This window comes from Anopheles aquasalis, chromosome 2 (genome assembly GCF_943734665.1).
Source record: "Anopheles aquasalis chromosome 2, idAnoAquaMG_Q_19, whole genome shotgun sequence".
Lineage (NCBI taxonomy): Eukaryota > Metazoa > Arthropoda > Insecta > Diptera > Culicidae > Anopheles > Anopheles aquasalis.
This window is the reverse complement of record NC_064877.1, coordinates 13,233,974-13,255,000: the sequence shown is the minus strand read 5'-3', so window position 1 is coordinate 13,255,000 and position 21,027 is coordinate 13,233,974. Positions and strand designations below refer to the sequence as shown.

The 21,027-nt window shown below is 51.5% G+C and overlaps 1 protein-coding gene across 1 annotated transcript in view; it reads right to left on the bottom strand.

Annotated features, from left to right (window-relative positions):
* LOC126571253 (uncharacterized) overlaps positions 1 to 21,027 on the bottom strand; it is a 106,141-nt gene that overhangs the window by 813 nt on the left and 84,301 nt on the right. The window contains exons 7-11 of the mRNA XM_050229614.1: positions 19,902 to 20,086; positions 10,576 to 10,682; positions 9,767 to 9,920; positions 951 to 1,351; positions 1 to 899 (exon numbers count right to left, since the gene is read on the bottom strand). The exon at positions 1 to 899 is cut by the window's left edge and continues 813 nt beyond it. Coding sequence (XP_050085571.1) covers positions 1 to 899; positions 951 to 1,351; positions 9,767 to 9,920; positions 10,576 to 10,682; positions 19,902 to 20,086 — 1,746 coding nt within the window. The remainder of the gene's footprint in view (positions 900 to 950; positions 1,352 to 9,766; positions 9,921 to 10,575; positions 10,683 to 19,901; positions 20,087 to 21,027) is intronic.

The window sequence follows — 21,027 nt, the reverse complement described above, 5'->3', positions numbered from 1 at the left end:
CGGAACGAACTGTTCCGGCATCCAGTCGAAGGAGAAAGTGGTGGCCGTTGGAAAGCCTCCTCCTCCGTTGAGCATCTGATGCGGTGCGCTGGTCGGTGTCGGTGGTGTCGTCGTCATGTACGGCGAGAGCTCCTGGTGACTGATATCGGGCACCTTCTGTGCCGTCGTGTCCGACCACGGTGGGCTTGGGTTCCACTGTTCCATGAAATCGGTTGGTTCGCTACCGAGACTGGCCACCGTCGGTGGCAGGATGACAGATTTGGCGTGTAACCGGCCAAGGGCGGTGGTGCGATTGGAAGCGATTGTACCAATCAACATTGTGCCACCACCACCACCACCAGCGCCGGTGCCGCCCGAAGTTGAACCAAGGGCTCCTGTCCCATCGAGACCGTTCATTCCGTGCAACGTGTCTCCAGCACCCGTTCCACCGTTCTCCATGTGTCCCGTCGACCCCGGCTGCCCCGAGTGATAGTCTGCGAGAGGGGTAGACGTTTCCGGCGAATCCGGAGACTGTCCACTGTTGTCCGGGATGCTTAGCGGTTCCAGACGATTCCGCTTCTTTGCCGGTGGTCGATGGTCATTCGGTGTGTTGTGGTTGTTGGTGCTGCTGCTACCCGCAGTAGATTCACCGGATGCATCACCGTGGTTGCTCGTCGTCGTCGCAGATGACTGACCATTGCCGTTGTGACAGCGAATGTGTGGAGTAAGCTGGACGACCGGAATCGGTATGGCTGATGCCGCGAGCTGACCACTCACTGCCGGTGTCGGTGGTGCGGACGTTGGTGGCGTCGGATGGCCTCCACTGTAGTCGACCGGTTGCGTTCCGGATTCCAACCGAAACCCGTACCCTCGTGCTCCGTACTCTTCTCCCGATGAGGATGATGGTCCCGGTTGATGCTGTTGATGCTGCTGCTGCTGTTGCTGATGATGCTGAAGGTGCTGGTGATGATTGGCATGGTGATGGTGATGTCCCTGTAGCATCGGAGTAGCCGTTCCACCATTGTGATGACCGGCACCCGATGGCGAATGATAGCCATGGTAGCCGGCAAGATGAGGATGAGGTTGTGATGGTGGTACGGTGGTATAGCCACCGTGCATCGCCGCTCCTATTTGGACGCCACTTGTCGAGGCTGCCCCTGGAGAATGGCCACTCGATGTCGAGGTATAGGCGGCGTACGATGAGCTGGCACTCTGAGGGGGTGCTACTGGTGGTGCTGGGGGTGGTTGCGGTTGTTGTTGTGTCGGTATCCTCGTTGCACCCTCGAACGGTATACCGAACTGCATCTTTGACTGCACGGTGTAGTAGTGGTAGAGCCAGGAGTTGGACAGCATCACCGACGCCTCACGATCACTGTTGGAAACAAGCGGGAGGGAAGACAAAGAGCGGGGGGTAAGAATGGCATCCTGGGAATGGTAAGCTGCGTAAAACTAAGACTACAGATGCCCCAGTAAGAGCAATGGAACCGTGTTACCGATCCCAAGCACACCGAGATCGAGGACATGCAAAGAATCCAAATGTTGCGACAAATGCAAGGCCGTGGAACGGTAGCGGGAAGGGAGAGGAGGCAGGAGGAGTCAAAACATAAAATAAATCGTCCATTGTCAGTATTGTCTTCGCCAGGTTTGCTGTGTGGCTTTCACCCACCGCTACCCGGCGCTTCGCCCATAATCTCAATTCGCGACATAGCCTCAATAAGCGTCGTACGCGCTTATCCAGCACAAAACCCTACTGCTGCTGCTGCTGCTGCTAATAAAACGAAACATTTAAAGCCAGTGCAATATGGGTCTCGCTCTTCCCCTCTTCCACTTTATCTCACTGGTTCCCTCTCTTTCTTTGTACTTTTTTGCCTGTTTTTGGAGCATCCAACAACCGACCCGTGTGATCGACTCATCGTGATCGGCGTTTGTTCTGGGTGCACACTGGCGGACAAAATTTCGGTTTGACCCCCAGCTCGGTAATATTTCCGAATAAAGCAGGCACTCCCTTTCATTTCCTCCCCGCAATCGTCCCAAGCCCTTTTTCCCATTGCTCTACAGACGCAATGGTCGCCAGGATTATTGTGCCTCTGTCCTGCAAAACGAGCGTAACCTTCTGACCTGTCGCCAGACTCTGCAGCAGCAGCAGCAGCATCTGAACCGCTATGAAAGGGGGTTTGTATGCAAATTTTGATGTTCCTCCCACCCCACCCCACCCCACGAGAGGCGCATGGCACCAGTTGGCAACAGCCCAGGGCCGGCCCATGGGGATCCGTGGCCTATCGGTTACTGTCCCTTGCGATCGACATTCATAAATCTTTCCACACATTTCCACCCTGTGACTTCAAGTCCAAGTACAGCCCAGCCTTTTTCAGAGGAGAACCCACAGAAGGGTCCCTAAGGGGAGGATGACGGGGCGTATCGTACTTAGCCAGCGGAGACATTTTGAAGCAAGGGCGCTCTGCTGTCCCCTTGCGATCTGATCGCATGAGTCACTGAAGCCGGTAGATGGTTGCCAAACCTTGTCGACTAAACTGTGCGAACAAATCCGGCGTCAGTGGACTAAATTGAAAGCTCTCGCAAGTGGTTCCCTGTTCCTCCCTGGTACGTTCCAAAGCCACGCACCTTACATAAGCCGCCACGGCCACCGATCGATCGCCTCAACTCAAGATGACTCGTTGCCCTTCGCTGCTCAGAGCGTGCTGCGCGTCCAAACAGACCAAACAGGAGGGATAAATGATCGAGAGAGGGAGAGAAAACATCGCTTAATGCGCCTTAAGTACCTGCTTACGGCAATAAATCTTGTATGCGGCATACATTTTCATCTCAACCTCCCCCGTCCCCCACCTCAACTTTTGCGACTCCGCTCAGCTACTAGCATGTTCCGTTCTACTCCATACTCCAGCAGCGTCCAGCACCAGCACCAGCAGCACCATCGGCAGCGGGCACCACCACACGAGATGTGTAATTACACTTGGGCTGCGCCTTGCGCACGGACCTCAGCGTACCACCGGCCAGTGCAGTGCATCGCGGTCAGGACTGAAAGGATCGGTATCCCTATGCCCATGAGAGCGCGATCTTGTGTTTGCGCATGGCCTCGGTACTAGCTGTGGCGCGGTCGGTTGGTGATCTATTTTGTGACGCCGCTGCCGCCGCCGCCGCTGCGCATGTTCGTAGAGGAAAAACCGAAGCGAGATTTCCTTGAGTTGGTTAAAGCCGGGACCTGCGCGAGGGTTGCGCTCAAGGTGCAATAATTCAAATCAAACCAAACCGAAGCGGGTGAAACGCCGCGGATTCTACACAAAACACGATCCATCCGTTATCCGGTGGAAAAAGGGCCGCACTCGATTGCCTGCACACTAGGCAGCGAGCCAGCATAACGTGAGAAATTCCGTTTCCCAACCATAATTATGTCGGAAAAGCGAACAGCTGCTGGCTGGCTAGCTGGCCGTGGCTGGGGCTCGGATTGGCAGTGATAACCGATCCGCCAGTGGAAACTACTACTCCACATAAACTGGTTGACTGGCTGTGCTGTCTGACGCTCAAAAACAAATATTCCCCCGCGCGAAATCCCGGTTATACCGATGAGCTTCGCTCCTCCTAAAGGAGGCTCAAGGAACATTACCATCAGGTACTTCTGCTGCTGCCTTAACGTCCACCAAACTCGAGGATTCGATATCAAATTTAACGCCAATTCATCATGGATTGACTGAGTGAGCGCATTCCAGCGGCAGCGCATGTAGAGCATGCTGCTCGCCGTGCCAGTCGGTTGATTATGTTTCCCCGTAAATTTCATTGCAAGCGAGAGAGGCCGGGTGAGCATAACTGGAGCTCAACGAGTCGTGTGGCCGGCGTACGGCCGGATGATGATTAACACTTTGTTTCCGTGGACGTGAACGCGTCACGTCACGAGCGGTGCAGCACCTTCCACGCTTCCAGACGACTTTGATGCAAGATTGAGAGCCGAGTGAAAGGTTGAGGCACCTCACCGGACCCCGGTACTGTAAAGGGGAAGTTCCATCAAACAATCTAGAAATGCCACCAATCGAGGTTCAGTTGGAGGTGGCCACATTTCTCAAACAAACACCCGCTGCCACGGAGGTCACGGCATCCAATCGATCCCGTCCCCATCGATCAGAGTCCATCCCGAAGCGAGCAGCCTCAGCCGAGCCTCAGGTCATTATTCATTGCTTAGACATCGTGAGCACTAGGTGCTCTCGTTTGGTACCGGCTTGTCCGTCGGTCGGTGCGGCCAGAAACCAGCAACAATTTATTAAAACAAGAACGGAAAGCGAGAGAGAAAGCTTTAAATTTGCGCGAGCGTTATCAAAATAAGGGCGACCTAGACGATTGGTATTGCACCAACGTCTGATGATCGTGCCTGCAAGGCAGCATTTTAAAGTCGTTCTCAAATGACGCTCACCTCGGAAACGCACACAATCACAGCTGCAAAAGGAGCTGCATAATTGTGTTTATTCTTCTGATTCGTTTCGTTTGATTTCGCAGCAAACAGGCAGCCAGCCATAATTGAAGACCCCATCACCGATCGCTTGCTCGCTTGATCGTTCGCTAATTGCCGGGTAACACATTTTTCATCCCAAAAAGAAGGGACCTGGTGTCCAGGTCAGGTGGAGCACGCGATAAACACTTGAACAGCCAGTGACCCTGGCGGAATGTGGTGTTACTTTATGAGACTCCGATGAGGACGCACGCGAGATAATGAGTCCGCAACAAGGGTGCGCTGCACAGTCTGGTAATCCTTTTCGAGGGGGAAATTACACTCGGACAGCCGCGCGAGGAGGGCTGGTAAGAATTATTAATAAAAGATCAATCGATACGTAGGTGTGCGGGCGTTCACCACTCCTTTTGCGGGCTAATAAACGGGTGAGTTTGCGAGGCTTAAAGAAGAGGCAGAGGGGCAGCACCTGGCAAACACCTTTTTCGAGCTTCGCTCCGGGCGCAAGAGGAAGTGACGCACCGAAGGCGAGAACGAGGCCCTTTTTGCCGTTTTAACAGCTATATCAGCCATCGCGTGCTCAGCCACTCTCCTCTCGAAGGGCATTACTGTTGCAGGAAGGAATGATCGAGCATGGAGAAAAAGGAAAATGAGTGGATTGTTAAATGGTGTTGCTAGGAATGTTGAATCCGTTTAGAATAACTTCTGGGGTATAATAATATAAATATTATGTATGATTGTTAAAAATATTTAGCATCGATGAAAGGCTATCGATTTAATCCATTTTAAAGGATTAGCAAAATGATGTATTCATTAGAAACACTCAACGATCACTCCTGAAGCTGCACGGTGACGTTAACAACTTTATTTCAACCTCTGTTTGATAGTTCTTAATCAAAAGTTGTAGATCATAGCCACGGATATTTACATTGACACTAAACATCAGTTCCAATGAATGTAAACAGACCAACCAACCATCGAACCAACGGACTTTTTATGCAAACTCTGGAAACCGCCATCGCGATCGCGACCTCCTAGAGACCTGTTCGTTGGCAGCATCTTCTCATGCGTACGCCTCGTCCAGAAGGCAGAATCGGAGCCAATGTTACTGTTCCTGTTGCAGGGCATTATGATTATTGTTCGGGGCATTATTAGTTTGCGATCCCGAGGGAGGAAGGGCACGAGAAGGGGGCACTGCAATTGTATCAGACCGGACACCGTGCACTCGCCAAGAAGTTAAATAATGTAGATCATACCAGACACACACGCGCGGGCGCGCATTCGCACACGCACGTATGAAGACATTGCCGGTGTGGAGCAGCCATCAGACAAACTCAGTGTGGTCTTCGGTACCGGTATGTGAAGCCAGTGAAGCAGTTTTCCAATCGGATCGATCGGACCGAACGATCGCCGCCGCCGCAGCAGCTGAGAACGATCGATCGAGGTTCGATTGCTCGGTGGTGGTTCTTCGGAGGAAGAAAGTGCAAAGGGGGGTAGGAGGTCCGTGATTTGGTCTGGCGTCCGGCCGGGTGGTCTAGATTATTTATGTGAGAACCGCGATCGTACCGCGCGCGCCCCCGGTAACACCGGCTGAACGTGCGCCACAGTGCGCCAGCAACAATAACGCTTGGATCTCTGGTCGCCAGGGCGGCATCCACGGTCCAAACAGTTGGCCAAACAGAGAACGAGAGAAGAAGAGAGAGAGAGAGACCATCTCTCCGGTTCATATGTGTACGTATCTTTATTCCTGTTCTCTGTCTGTCCAGCGATCGAGCGATGAAATGAGGATCACAAGAGGCCACCGCGGGCAGACATAAAATATGATCCAGGGCGTATTGCCGCGTGTGACTTTATGTTTGCGAGCGTTTTTGGCGGGGTGGTGGGAACAAATAGCTCGCCAAATGCGAATACAGTACAGCGCTCCGATCGGTTCTTCATTCAAGCTACATGAGCTGAACTCCGAACCCCGTTCCAATGTCAATTGCCGTATGACAAAACCCCGCGTGCACATGCAACTCTCTTTTGTCCCTGTGCGCGTCTTGAATTGACCTCGACAATACACCCTACGGAAGGAGATTCTCTCGTATTTTCCACGGAAAAACCACGCATTGTGTGGAGCTCTGGTACCGTGATAAGCCACAAGCAACAACGACGCGACGCACAAAATGCAATACTGCACAGCGCCTGCATGAGGGACAGCGCATTGTGTTCCCGTTCGACCACCGAGATGAGAAGCGACAGGAGGATGGTGCTCCCGGTGGCCACGCCAAGCTCCGAAAGATTACCGAATTGGTGCCGGCCGTTCTGTCCGGTATTTTTCGATGTTTCGATACCTTCAACCCCCCTCCAGTGTCCAGTGTATTGTTATTATCATCGTATCGTTTAAAATGCAATACCAAACGGTTCTGCGTCGAGCGCATCAGGAACGACAGGACAAGGAACAGCGCCCTGTGCGTAAAGGAACCTTCTGCGAGGATTTTTTTTGTTTTTCTCGCTCGCTTCTCTCCCTTGGCCAAGACAAACACCGAGCTTCATGAAATGGTTGGTGTGGCTCGGGGAGACATCCCTGCGATGCCAGCGAGCCAGCCAGCCAGCGAGCTTACCCTTTATTTGCTGGATAAATTAGAGCGCAGCGTTGGGGTTCGATCTGGCGCGCGCGCTCGCGCCCTCGTGTAATGATACGACGCCGATGCCATCATGTGCCAATAATCGCTCGAATTTAACGCGAATTGTGTTCGGCGTCCTTACAATTACTCTCGATCGCCCGTGTTTTCCACCGCACTCTCTCTCTCTCTCTCTGCGTTCCTTTGCGCCAAAGCGTTTTCTGTGCCAGCGCCATCAAGTGTAATAATATGGCGTGAGGAGGAGGAGGAAGAGTTGTGGAGCAGCTGAGCAGAGGAGGGCGTTAAACGATGGCCCGAACAACAGCAACAGGAAAGGCAAATTATCGAGCCTCGGTTGGGGCATTTGGGGCAAAAAAGGCCGTGGCCGTGGAAGGGAATTTCGTTCCCTTCGTTGGCCTGCCCAGGGTCCTCTTAGGCTGTGAATGAACGGGAAGGCGCAGAGGAATTTACTGTGTGGCTTATGGTGACAAGAAAGCCAAAGGTTGGGACGAAGGAATTTAATAAAAAAGAGATAAAATTCAACTTTTACCAGGTTCGTCGCTTGAACAGTTTGTTGAAGTCTTTCGTTCAGGGCACCCGCCTGGAAGCGCCCCTAAAGGCGTTATGTGGTGCGATCAATTAATTACAAAACGCTGCGCGCGCACCGCAGCGTCAAGATCAATAGCGCAAACTATAAATTGACCATTCCAGACCTGACCGCGACCGATCGACCGGTCGATCCTCTGCATTAATACGCGGCGCACTCTAGCTGGCGCTGCCTGTCGCTCGCCATTGATCAATGATCATGGGCTGCCATTTTGGCGGATCGATCGGTGGTGGTGGTGGTGGTGGTGCTGCTGCTGCTGGTGTGTGAGGCGATCGTGTGTGAATTATTTTGTCCAAGGCACGATTTGTTCCAGGTGCTCGTGGTGCAGGTACAGGTGCGCCTTTCACGCACCGATCGATGACGGTGGCGACGGAGCGTGATCATGGCTCTAAGCAAATAAGCTTTCCTATCGGTGCCCTATTCTCTGTTTCCCACCCTCTCTCCTCTTCAGCTTCATTCTTGTCTCTCCTTTTTCGCATAATATCGATATCGAAGGGGTTTGTTGTGGGGCGGGGTGCGATTGAGTTGGTAATTAAATTCCTGCCATGTGTTTCGTGTTGTTTTTTTTTTCTTCAAATGCCGTATCGACAACCAGGCGACGGATGCAGGATTCGCGGTCACGATACGCGCGGGCTCCCTGGTGAGTGTCGGTGCGCAACCGGTCCGGAGGGCGGGTGTGTGCGGAGCAATTTGCTCCTGTGGTCGATCGTACGATCCTGGCGTTGGCGCGCGCGCTCGCTCGCGAGCACTCTCTTTCCCACTGGGGTGCCGGTGTCATGTGGTGGCCACCTTGATCGGAAAGTATCAGTTACCCACCAGCCAGCCAGCCAGCCAGCCAGACAGGCAGCCAGCATGCTGCTGCTGCTGCTGATCGGACGCCGTCAATGCGAGGCGAGCATGCGGGTAATTATGTTGTTATGATCGACAAGAGGTGCGTTGTTTAATGAAGTGATTTCGGCCAGCCACGCCAGACACTATCAGGTTTCATTAGCTTTTCCATCCAGCCCACCAAACCAGCCTTCATTAGCGTTGCTTTCCTAGCAGGGGACTCGCGATCAATAGGCGGGTTATTTTGTGTGTATTTTTTTCGGGATTTACTGGATCATTTTCTGCACAAAAGTCATTCAAGTCAACGCAGGACTGATACCCTTTTTATGAGGCCCACGCATGCCTGCATCGATCACTGATAAGCGATCACCAGAGATGCACACCGCACACGGCCCAGCACCTCATGCCGCAACCATAAATCCGTTTGACTCCCGGAGCGTCTCCGGTGAGCCGCAAGGAACCCACTTATCGCCAATCTGATGTCAGTCGCCGACGTCGATCGCCGATCAGTCGATCAGGCGATCGATCGATCGATCGATTGTCCACTGATCGCAGCTGCTAGATTTGGATCACGTCACTGCACCGTTAGCGGCCGGGCCAGGGCCTCCCATGTTGCCGCTGACAGTAACATATTGACAACGACAACACACGGTTGCAATGGCCGCACCGGGGGCAGCCCATCAACGCATTGTAGAGAGACCGTCATCAGCAAAGAGGTTGACGGTTTTGCATCTGCAATAATTTCATCATCCCGTTAGCATCATGTGGCGAGCGTACGATTTTGTTATGAGCCGAAAGGCGAAAAGTACAAAACATAAAACTGGGCGTAGCAACCAGCAGCGTCAGCCAGCATAAATACCGTTTAAAGGTCCTGGGGGACGCGATCGCGCCAGCTCCAGCTCCAGCTCCAGCTCGAACCTTTATGAGCCTCATCGTAAAGTGGACCTCCACCGGCGAATTGATCACTCGGTACTGATAGTGATCGCATGCCTGCGTGTGCACGTGTATGTGTGTCTGCTCGATTGTCGACGGAATCGATTCAATTGATCGCCGATGGATCGGATTTCTTGGACCTCCCCTCCGTGTCTCCTGTGTGGAATGTGTGTTTTCTATGTATGCCTTGTGTAGCACCGATTTCAGGGTGGCCTAACTGGTGAGCCTGAACGCGAATCACCCATTTGGCGGAGTTTTTTTTTATTGTTTTTTTTCGTGTGTCGATCGATTTAAGGTTAGAGTTTCTAAGACCGCGATGGTGGTCTGTGTTTGACTTTTTGAGCGCCCGCTCGATACACTTACCTCAACACCTGATTAGTGCACACGATCACCGATTGTTGGTTCGAGTCCTGACCGTCCCGTACCTGCAGCACCACGTGCACCCACAGGAAGTCATTCTGGCGGCGCTGCATCCGCACCAGCAGTATGCAGGATCGATCTTGCTCCGATTGTGTTACTAAAACGGAAAGCAAAGGGGGAAAAAAGGGAAAAGGAAGTTAGAGATATGAGACTTAACAAGCGAATCCCTCTACATTCGTCAACGATATCGTGATCATGTTCGTGAGCTGCACACGCGTGAGGCATGGAGACATTCTCGATGCAAAAAACAAAAAAAAAACACCCGAGATCCCGAAAACGCCAGCAACAAATCTGCGCGATACGCCCGTCAATCGGTTGCGCGAGATCGATTGATCGCGGTTGTCGCGGAGAGAATAACGAAGGACGAGCTACCGCAGTGGCACTGTCTGCTGATGATCACTCGTTGATATCGCGAGCCGACCGGCGACTGATCGCTGATCCTCCTCGCTTGTCGCGATCCATCATTCAATCACCGTTCGCCGGTGGCGGCAAATCAAAAGCGCAGCCGCTGAAGTTCCCGAAATAGCGCTCGCTGGTGAAAAAAAAACTGCTCTCCACAGAACATAACATCGCAGGTTGACAATATCAATTGCTTAATTACTCTTTCCTCGCTGTACTTTCCACCCTGTGATCGATCGCGGCGGCTCGCGGTGGATCTTTATCGAATCGGACCGGTTGAACACGCGTCATAAGAGATCAAACGAAAGCATCCGACATAATACGCTCGAGTCGCTTCGCACTGATGTACTTACTCAATCGGTGCTTGCTCTGGGCCTCCCGGGTCGATTCCCAGTGTAGCAGCTGATACCAGGAGACGCCTTGCAGTTCGCTTCGGCTGTAACCGAGATGAAATTCGCCGCTGCAAAAAAAAAAAATGAAAAGAGAGAGAGAACGGAAGAGGTTAAGAATCGTTTCGTATCGGTGAATAGAAGCATCACCAACAGCAACAGCATCATCATCATCATCATCAAGCACCACCAGCAAGGGATGATGAAATCAATAAAGCATAAACTCCATAACGATCGCAAATTTGAGAACAAGAGAAAGAGAGATAAACAGAGGGGGAGAGAAAGACAGAGAACAAACCAAGAAGGAAGCTCGCACACACGCTGCAAGTTGCTGCGCTCGCGCCTGGACATCAGGATAAATGGAAACCGATGCCGATCTGGGGGGAGGGGGACTTTGAGACCAAAGGAAGTGTGTGGCCAAGCGCGACCATTCCTGTCGAACGCTGACAGCCCGACAACCGTGAACATGTGTTGCGCTGTTCCCAGGGAAGGGGGGGCGCAACACAGATCGCACCGTCCTCTGTGTGCCTCTCTCGCTCTTTCTCTCCCTCTTTGTGGCACGGACACCGCTCCGCAGACTCTAGTTGAAGCGCGCGCACGTCCGGATTCATCAGCACGCCGCCGTTCTTCCCCCGGGGGCGATCAATTCTCTCGAGATTCGCTCTCGATCGCGCAGAAGCCCTGCGTTCTTCTGCGGAACGCCGCCGAACGAAACGACAAAAATCAATTAAATCGATTAATCGTATTGTCTTCGTTCTGTCCCAAGGCACCCCAAAACACACACACATACACGAGGGTGCGCGAGCGCGCGCATGCCAGATGCGGTCCCTCGATCGCCGGACCATCGATCGATCGAATCAAAGGCGTTCGCGATGAAAAGGCGCTCGCGCTCGAGGCGGATCGGCAGTGCGGCCGCGATCCCGAAACCCTCATCGCCCTCTCGCTGACCGAGACCGTCGCACGTCGCTGGTCGCGTCGCCTGCTGGTCGGTTCATATCAAAAGGAGTATCGAAATGGCCCACCTTTCGCCACCCACCGCAAACGGGGCACCTTCGGACCGTTCCCTTCCTCCGTCTCGGCTCTGTATCGACTCTGATAGACCCGGAGTCCCCGGGAGTGGATGACCCCGAGTGGGACTTCAGAGAGCGAGAGAGATTAAGACCAACGAGAGGTCAGTGATGCGGTTCGTTGGATTGTTTTTGAATTTCTTCACTTTGCGAGTGGAACCAGATCCCCTTCTTGATCGGGATCGCGATCGCGTTGTGGCCAGCGGGTACGTTATGAATCGATTAGTCAAAGCGCAGTGTATTCCCGGGGGAAATTGATTTCGATTCCAATCGCCGTACAAGGAGCCATGGACGTTTTTTTTTCTGAGGATCTTTTGAAGATCGCAAGTTGCAGATCATACAGGGAGTGAGAGAGAGAGAGAGAGAGAGAGAGAGGGACGGAGAAAGAGAAAGAGTTACTGAGGTCCTTTTGCTAGCGAAGCGACGCTCAAGACGCTCGCTGCTGGAACATTTGAAAATGATAATGAAAAGGAGCTCCCTTTTCTCGGTGATAACACTTCCCAGGATCAACGCCCGCCCCGACGACGATGATGATGAAGATATTTAATAAATTCGCTGGAAACACCCCCTACACGTGTGCGCCCGATCGAGCAGAGAGCGAGGGGTGAGGACTGCCTACACGCAAACACCGCACCAAAAGCACGCCATCGCGTTATTGATAACTTGATTTAATCGCGGAACAACCCCCTTAGAACGGTTGGGGTGTTGTTGGCATTCATTCTCGCTTCGGGGCGCCATTCGGTCGGCCAATCGGCCATGTCACTCGGGAATGGAGGATGGGACCAAGGTAGGGATCAGCTTTTTATCAGCCATCGGCCATATCAGCCCTGCTTAACCTATGCAGTGACCCCGGTTCATTATGGCTCGTGGTCGTCTCCTTTGTGAGCCTGAAGCGCTCATTCGCTCGTTCGCTCGCTCGTTTGTGCTGAAATGTTAGGACTTGTGAAGTGCATTCACCAACTCACCACCTCACCACGCGCGCGTGTGTCTGGATGCGATTACAATGTTAGCGATCGACGATCACTGTTCGTGGTCCGCTTTACGAAAGGGCTCTGCTTTGGTGCCACTCGTGGTCGCAAAAAAAAACAAACAAACAAACCGAAATTGGGACACATTTCCATCATCATGTGCGGGATTCCCGGGATCCCGGCACACAAACACTCGACCGGGCATGCATTTGTTGCTGATCCAGATTAATTACTTCGCTACGGAAAGGGGGGATGACGACGGATTGTGTGCGGCCATCGTGACGCCACCGCTGTCACATAACGCGCGTCCATTTTCGGGGGCTTTTCGCGTTCGTCTCTTTTTTCGCGTCTCGCTCTTCGCTGGTTAAGGAGCCAACTCACTTTGCAATCCCCCCCGATCGCCATCCTCCGAGTATTCAATTAGCTGCGGGAGGATTTCATCTTTTTCGGAGACTGAAGAGTTGTTTTTTTTTATTTTTTCTTAGTGGACGGGAATTTAAGTTCTTGTCGTTTGGCACCAGCCTCGGTTTTCTGGTGCTCCCTAAGCCGCACAGACTGTCGCTGGCTTTCACGCTCCGCATTTCTTGTCGCCAGAGCAATCCGTCTGGCGCTCTGGTCGGGCTTTGATTTATTCAAATCCAAATCCATGTCGCGTATTAAATCATTTTGCACGTATCAATAAATTATTTGTCTCGATTTGTGGGGCGCCGCTGGTGGAAAACAGTCGGTTTCCATTGTCGGGGAGGGCAGCAGTGTCCGAAAACTGTTGCAGAGGTAATAATGTTGTTTTGGGTGTTTGCCTGCAGCTCGAGGTGGAGTGATTGTTTTGTGTAGTATGTGGATATATTTACTGTTAGAACGGGGATACGATTTTTCAGAAGTTCCACAATGGAAAGGGATGGAAATTTCTCGTGAGATGCGTTAACGTAATTATTTCTGATACGATTTTGTTGTTCCTTGTGTAATCTATTGCAATAGACCTTAAACTCCTTTTATGCTTACAAGATTATAATTTTTTACATAACTTTACATCCAATTCTATCACATCTTTACAGGTCAGGTTTTTACTAAAGTCTAAGGAACATAAAATTCAGGTCCACTTCCAAGCATCCCTCCGGAATAATGATGGAGGAATCTTTTGTGGCAGGCCAAGACCGCTTTTCGATAAGTTTTTCCAGGTAGCCTCGTCAAGGTATTGTGATATTTATTATTTTCTTATTTTTCAAATGTTAACAGCGTTTGCTTAAACAAAAACCTGATATTATATCAATATTTAAAAGAAAAAAACATATCTAAACCCTTGGTGGGGTTTCCCCGTTTATAAATGCAAATCAATTAATGAAAATTTAAAAGTGTTTGGGGACTGCCTGAAAAACTATGTTTTTTTTAAAATCAAATGATGGTCTCTGGGTTCATTTGGTGTTATTAGATCCTAAAGAAAACATGATTCCATTGGAATTGTATCCCCAAAATCGCAAACAAAAATTGCACTGCAAGAACACACCAGAATTGTCATCATTGCAGCAAAGGCAACGTGGAGCTGCATGCATGCGAGTGCCCAGAACTATGCAAAAGGCAGCCGCCTGAGGGCCAAAAGAGATAAACTATCGCAGGCCAGCCGATCGCTTGATCGCGTGGAGGTTCACAACATATTCTACCACCGAGTGACACCCTTGCCTCCCTCACTCTCTCTCTCTCTCTCTCTCTCTCTCTCTCTGCCGTGCTGTCTTCCGAGAGAAATCAATTGATTCGTTCGATCGCCACGACCCGCGATCGGTTCCACTTTCTCGCATTTCGGAGCGATAAACTAAAATTAGCCCTCGGGCTTGGGCGACTACGAGATTGCATATGAGATCGCGGGCTCGATCGCACAACAGTTCTCCACATACCCTCTAGACGCCTCTTTGCAGTCGAGGACGAGAGGACGAGGACTCCGGGCTGAGGTGAGCCTTCAGTTTTACGGAATTGGCCGCCGGCTAGTTGGAACGGTCGGAATCAGCAACCAGCCCACCCCATGATAGCGAACGAAGCGATGCGGGTGCGGCCAGAAAATTGAATTCGATTATGCGCGATGGCACCATATCGATCGGCCCCGTTTTCTCGATCGCGCTCGACGCGCTACGATCGAGCAGCGATGCGATGATCGCGCGTTCCGATCGCGATCCCTAGGCCTCTGGGGTGTTGCTCGTCGTCGCCAAGCCACAGGTTACAGCGGGGGCGATACGGGGCGTTCCCGGGGCGCATCCGCATCCGTGTAACGGCGGAACCAATCATACAACCAACAGAACTCGCTGGAGGACGATCGCCTCTCGACGATGCTCGCTCTCCCGTACGTCAAAGGGCAACAGAACGTCCGTTGAGGGGAAGGTTGAACCACAAAAGTATAAACCTTTGACCAGCGTGTGCCAGATAGTGCGAGGCTCTGGTTCAGTGTGTCTATTCTTTATTCCTTAAACCGATCATAGATGCCTTCCATACACGTTCAATTCTTCAAAGAAAGCACAAAAGAAACGAATCAAAACAAACCAACAAAATTTTGTGGATGAGCCCACTGCGGTTCACGTTTTTTCGACGACAAAATCTGATGGATGAGTGTCTGTTGATAGCTTTAGAATGATCTTGCAATTGTAAGGCATCAAAACACATCCAAAGAGTAAGTTCGCGTTTCCCTAAAACCCAAAAGCCCTAAAAAAGACTCACTAAAACGCTTCTTCCCCTACATAATAATCGCGTATCTCTGACAACTGGTCCTCGGCTCTCGGCTAATTTAAATTGGCAAACGGGCGTCGTGTTTTTTGAACTGTCAAAATGGATGTCGAGGTGCCGCCTCGACGAGCCTCGCGGTGGCCGCCAATGGCGCTTGTACCGCTTGTTTTACGCTTTGCGGTCTCCCTCTAATCCAGCCAACGACCTCACCGCACGGTTGTGATATGCAGCCTCTCACGGCAAAGCCTCTAATCCTCGGCGGCGGAGACATCAACCCAGCGCGCAGAAGGTCCGCGTCGCAGTGGTGCTGGGTTCGTAAATTATTCCAAAAACAGAAACAGAACCTCAGCATCAGGTCTCAGACTCGGAGGGGGGAGATGAGACCACCAGCATCCACCAGAGGACTGAAGAACAACGGATTTGCTGTTGTTCTTGTTTCCGAAAACACGTGCTCGACGCGACGACGCGGCAACGGCGCACGGGCAGATGATTAATCACTCATTTTAATTTTTATCAATCACATTTTTCATTCCACAACACACACACACACACACACCGGACACACATACACATGCGCGAGCTAAACGATCGTTGTTTTGTTGGAGCGATTTGGTTGGAGAAGAGAAGGGATGAAGGATGGGATGAGGTTTGGGACCCCAAAAGTGTGCCGTATGCATCGCTGTGTGCTTCGTAGAGGATGACTATGGATCTTTGAAATGTTTCAGATAGAATCAATCAGTCGATCGAGCATTAATGGAGCATTTGGGATCGTAATGTGTTGTTCTAGAGTGATCATCTCTAACTTAAGAACTCCATAATGCCAGAGATAGTTGATTTCAGTGTCAACTAGAATCTAAAACTTGTGGCAAACTGTTGGAAAAGTTATCTCCACTTCAACCTCAATTCTTATCCAAAACAATCGATACCTCCTGTCGAGCAAACAGTAGCATGTAAAGGATCAGCACCAAATTACCTCACCGGTACGAACAGCAGGTTGCGATCTGTTCCCAAAAAAACGACACCGAACGATCGCCACTAAGCCAACAGACCAAGAGCTTGTGCCGAGCATGGAACCAAAGGATCGTTCATCATGCCACACCCCGCCTCGTACGATGCCATTCCAAAGTGCTAAAACCATTTGGAAGGAATTTCCGGACGGAGCCCCCACCCGCTTCCCTCTGGAGCTGCGAAATGTTGGCTAATGTTTTGATAAGACAGAAGCGATCGGCTGGACTTCGGTGGCGAAGAGAGAGGGTGCTTTTTAGGGCGGAGGAGCTGCAAATATGTGTAAATATCGAAGGCCTGACCAGAGCAGACGTGTGCTGTGCGTGTGCAGCACATTCTGGAGGCGCCTTTCAAGGGACATGGACACAAACAGCAGCAGCCAGCAGAGCATCATGCTGGGCAGCGGTACCAGACTGGTTCCGTTGTGGTGCTCGCTTCTGGAGGAACTGGACCGAACTGCGACATGAATGTGCTGGACGACATGCTGCGGTCGCCAGGTAGCATTGTATGTAAAACAAGGAGCAAGCGCTGGGGCGACGTTTTTGGATGCGAAGAGTAGAAGGATCCTCTTCTTGAAGAACTTGCCTTGCGTTGTTTGCGCATCTTGGGAGCTTTTTAAAGTTGTGTTATGTTTTTGAGAAGTTCATCATAAATCCCTCGATCGATGACGCCACAATCCAATGCAAGCTCCCCTCTCTGATCGGATGCTGATCGATCGTAGTGAGGTCAAGGTGGCCACCACCAGAATGCTGATCAGATCGCCGAAACGCCGAAAAGCCCATTCTCAATCACAGCTCAAGCAGCCGCCTCGCTGGAATCGGAATGCCAACCGATTGAATCATAAGCCAGTTCGGTGTGTCCCCTCCGTACCTTTGTACCACGGACACGGGCACCCTCGCAATGCATCAAACCGTAACATAGTCCGGGCCAGTACGGCCTCACGGTCATGGTCTCGCACCCAACCGATCGCTCGATCGTTCGGTTGCTTGCTGTTGGCTCCGGCAACCGGGCACCGGATGGCCTCGGATGTGTGTTCGCTGAGCGCCGAGCATCGCTGCATCGCGCGCACGAGGTACTTGGGTATGGTTTACGAGTGGCCCCATGGTACACCGCATCGTGCACCGTTCTCCGTGCGACATTCCACGGCAGGCGCTATCGCCGCAGAGCCTCACTGTCGGAGTTATGTTGGCGTTCAAGGACTAACGCGGGCATAAAACACACGCCAGCACACGCTCCGTGCACGTACCGTATCGTATTGGGGTGCTGTAACGACACCCCGGGTCTCACTCTTTCTGTGGAATAGATGTTGCCCCTCTCCTTTTTTCTAGCTAGAAACGGAGCGCTGGAACACACGAGAGTCGAGGGGAAGAGGCTTACTTGTGACGTTGCTCTTGTGAGGTTTAGTATCAGTGCCAACACCACAGTCCGCAGGGATTCGCTGGCGTGGGTTCTAATTGATCGAACGCCCGGACCATCCACGACCAAATTCGAATTTATCTGCGTCATTCTTTCCGATTAGCGTGCCGATAATGATCTCTCACATTCAAGTCAGCCACCAAATTCGACGAAATGATTGTCACTCACGATAATTAGCGAGGCTTCGATTGTTATCGCGTCAGCCAGTTTCAGGAGTTTCGAGAGCGAATCCTAAAGGGTTATAATTCTATTTATGTAAAGGGCTTTACGGTCCTGGTACTGTCCATTTGTTTTGTACAAATGACATTGCTTCAGAGAGAGGGAGAGGGGGAGACACTTGCATATATAACTGCAGTCCAGAATAGGACTCCGGGCAAACCCTTGCCCTTGGAACCAAATCGATCTGAATGACGCACGGGGAAACCTGCCAATCAGCCAATCACCGGAACCAGATGACATCAACTGGTTGGTGAGAAGAACACGAACCCGGATCAACAGCGGACGTGTAATTGCGCTCGCTGAATCACGGTTTTCGATCGATCGGACCGTTCGAACCTGCTGCGCTTATGCTGATTAGAACACATGCAGCATCGATTCGTGAAGCAAAACGGATCGCGCGATCGCTTTAGCTGGAAATTCCTGACCAGCAGTCGCTTCTAGCTCCGCCTGGCAACCAGAAGGATCACCAATGAGTGCAGCTCGATTTCGATTCGGTGAACTTTCGGCTTGGTGCTTGGTCATGGGGTGATGATGAATCGTCGTCAATGATTATCCCGACGAAAAAACCACACCACACACTTGTCCAGTCGCCCTGGCTCTGGCTGTGGCTCTGGAGCTCGGCTGTTGACCTTTCCGAGCAAGCAAAGTTCCTTACAATTTGCTGCAAAAACGCGAAACCACGAGGTCGAGGTCATTGGGATCGCGAGCCCATATTTCCGTAGCAGAGGGGCCCAGTATTAAACCATCATCACCATTCATCCCGGTGATCGTCGATCTGCATCTCACTGGCAGCTGCTGCACCGTTCTGAATGTTTTCTTTTCCGAGAGTGGAAAATTGCGCGCTCCATCGATTTTAGCGGCGGCGGCGGCGGCCTGCGTATGATGGATTTTCACTTGGCGCGCGCACCACATTTCCTTCCAACTCTTTTCCTCTCTCTCTCTCTCTCTCTCTCTCTCTCTCTCTCTCTCTCTCTCTCTCTCTCTCTCTCTCTCTCTCTCTCTCTCTCTCTCTCTCTGCTCAATACCATAACACACGCGCGAACCACCCCACCTATTATGCTCCATTCATCATGCGATCATTTGGTGGTGGAGTTGTTACGTTACAGCCGAGCGACCATAAGGATCGTCCCGACGACTGGCGTACCAAATTCGGACATCAATCATCCGCGACACGGGCCAGTACTGTTCTGTTCTGCAAGAAGAGAATGAAAGTGGTCGCGAGCCAACTGTAATCATCGAGGGAGTGAAGTTAAGGTCCCCCACCCCTCTCTTTGGCTCGTCGATTTTCGTCAATTTTCACGTTCGCGCTTGGGCCTCAGGTTTGTCGTCGTCCACATCGGCTTCAGCCTGAGCTGTGAGCTGATAAGTAGGTTCCACCGAAGGTAAAGTGTGGGGTTATTTATCGCGTTCACCCCGCCACAGAGAGAGAGAGAGAGAGAGAGAGTGCGAGAGGTCATCGTGTGAAAGATGGGTGATTGAGCTGTTGCTGTGTGCAACGTTTGGGGCCTTTTCCTTGGTATGCTTGAAGCTCGATCGCAGGAGAGCATAAAGTTTCTGCCTTTTTGTATAGATTGAAATTGAAATTACTGCGCTGCCTTTATGGACCATTCATCGAATGTATTTGCGAGTGATGCAGATATCGAATTCAATTTGGATTTAGTCCAAGAGACCGAACGCAGTAACCCAAGAAAATAGACTCCTTGAAGCTCGCTTACCTCGCGACGACAACAATGGTTAATGATGGTTGGCGCCACGAAGGAAATGCAAGTCAAAACGATCGTCGACGTAATGCGTTGCATGAATAATGTAGATCGAGCGTGTGCCCGTGCAACCACAATCCCACAACCGATCCCGTTACTATAGGAAACTATAACTCTGTTCTTTTGGAGTGTAAATCGTCGGAACTTACTTCTTGTCGATGTGGACCACCTTCATGTCCATCGAGTGGATAGTAGTGAAGACATTCGTCGCTCCCTGGACAACGCATTCGCGCGTCTCCGGCATCGCGATCGGTGTGCACGTCGCAATAAACACTGGTTCGTTCCGGCTACACAGCGGAAGGTACGACAGATAGTGTCCCTGCACTAGCACCACCTGTAAAAGAAAATGAAGAAAAAAATGGTTGGAGAGCTCATACGATGCGGAAGGTTTTTGGTTAAATATCATAATCCTAATGTGCCAAAAGGGGCAATAGCGGTGCACTACTAGCTGCATCAATCGATTCAATCTGCGAATGTTTATGGTGGAATTGGCTGTTAATGAGCCACCTTCCTCCCCGTTGGCATTCATTTCCTGCACCGCGTCCATCTCTAGCACCTGACGGTTGAGCGCACAAACTGCCAATTAACCTGTAATTCCCATCCTTCCAATCCTCTTGCTTCCACTCGCGCACGTCATTACGTCACCGAAAGCAAAAGTCCCATAATTTGTTATAATTGAGATCCCCCAAGACGGGCGAGCAATGTGTCTGTGACGTCTGACTCCTCGTCCGCATCCTCCTCTTGCACGGCGTCACAATAAAAGAATACGTATTCGGAGTAACCAGCCCCATGGTTGAGGGGAGACCTTATAGTCAGGCCAGGTGCCTAGAGGACTAGAGGTGCCGCTATGGACCGGCTGGCGAGGGGAGAAGATGGCTCTCGGCAAGCCCGACGCGATCGAACGGCATCAATCGTTGCTTCCCTCAACACCTGCCGGGCGTCCGGGTACAGTAGACAACTATAATAGGATGGTGATATCATGGCTGGATGGATCGATGGATGGTGAAGCAAAGTCTTGCCAAGATGGAGTCGAGACTCGCTTTTAGCATCCAAATGGATCCCTCCTGCTCCATGGCATCGGTGCGCTATCGGTTTGTCATTAATTGTAGGAGTCGCCTTGGCTGTCGACTTGCGTCTAATGGAGCTACTATTGATCTACTCGATCTCTACTTTGCGTCCACAGAGCAGTAGGAGTATCATTGGGCATGCGGGAGTGAGAATGAGCTTTCTGAGCAACTTCGCATGAGTTCATCATCGAGATCATTCCGAGTGCTT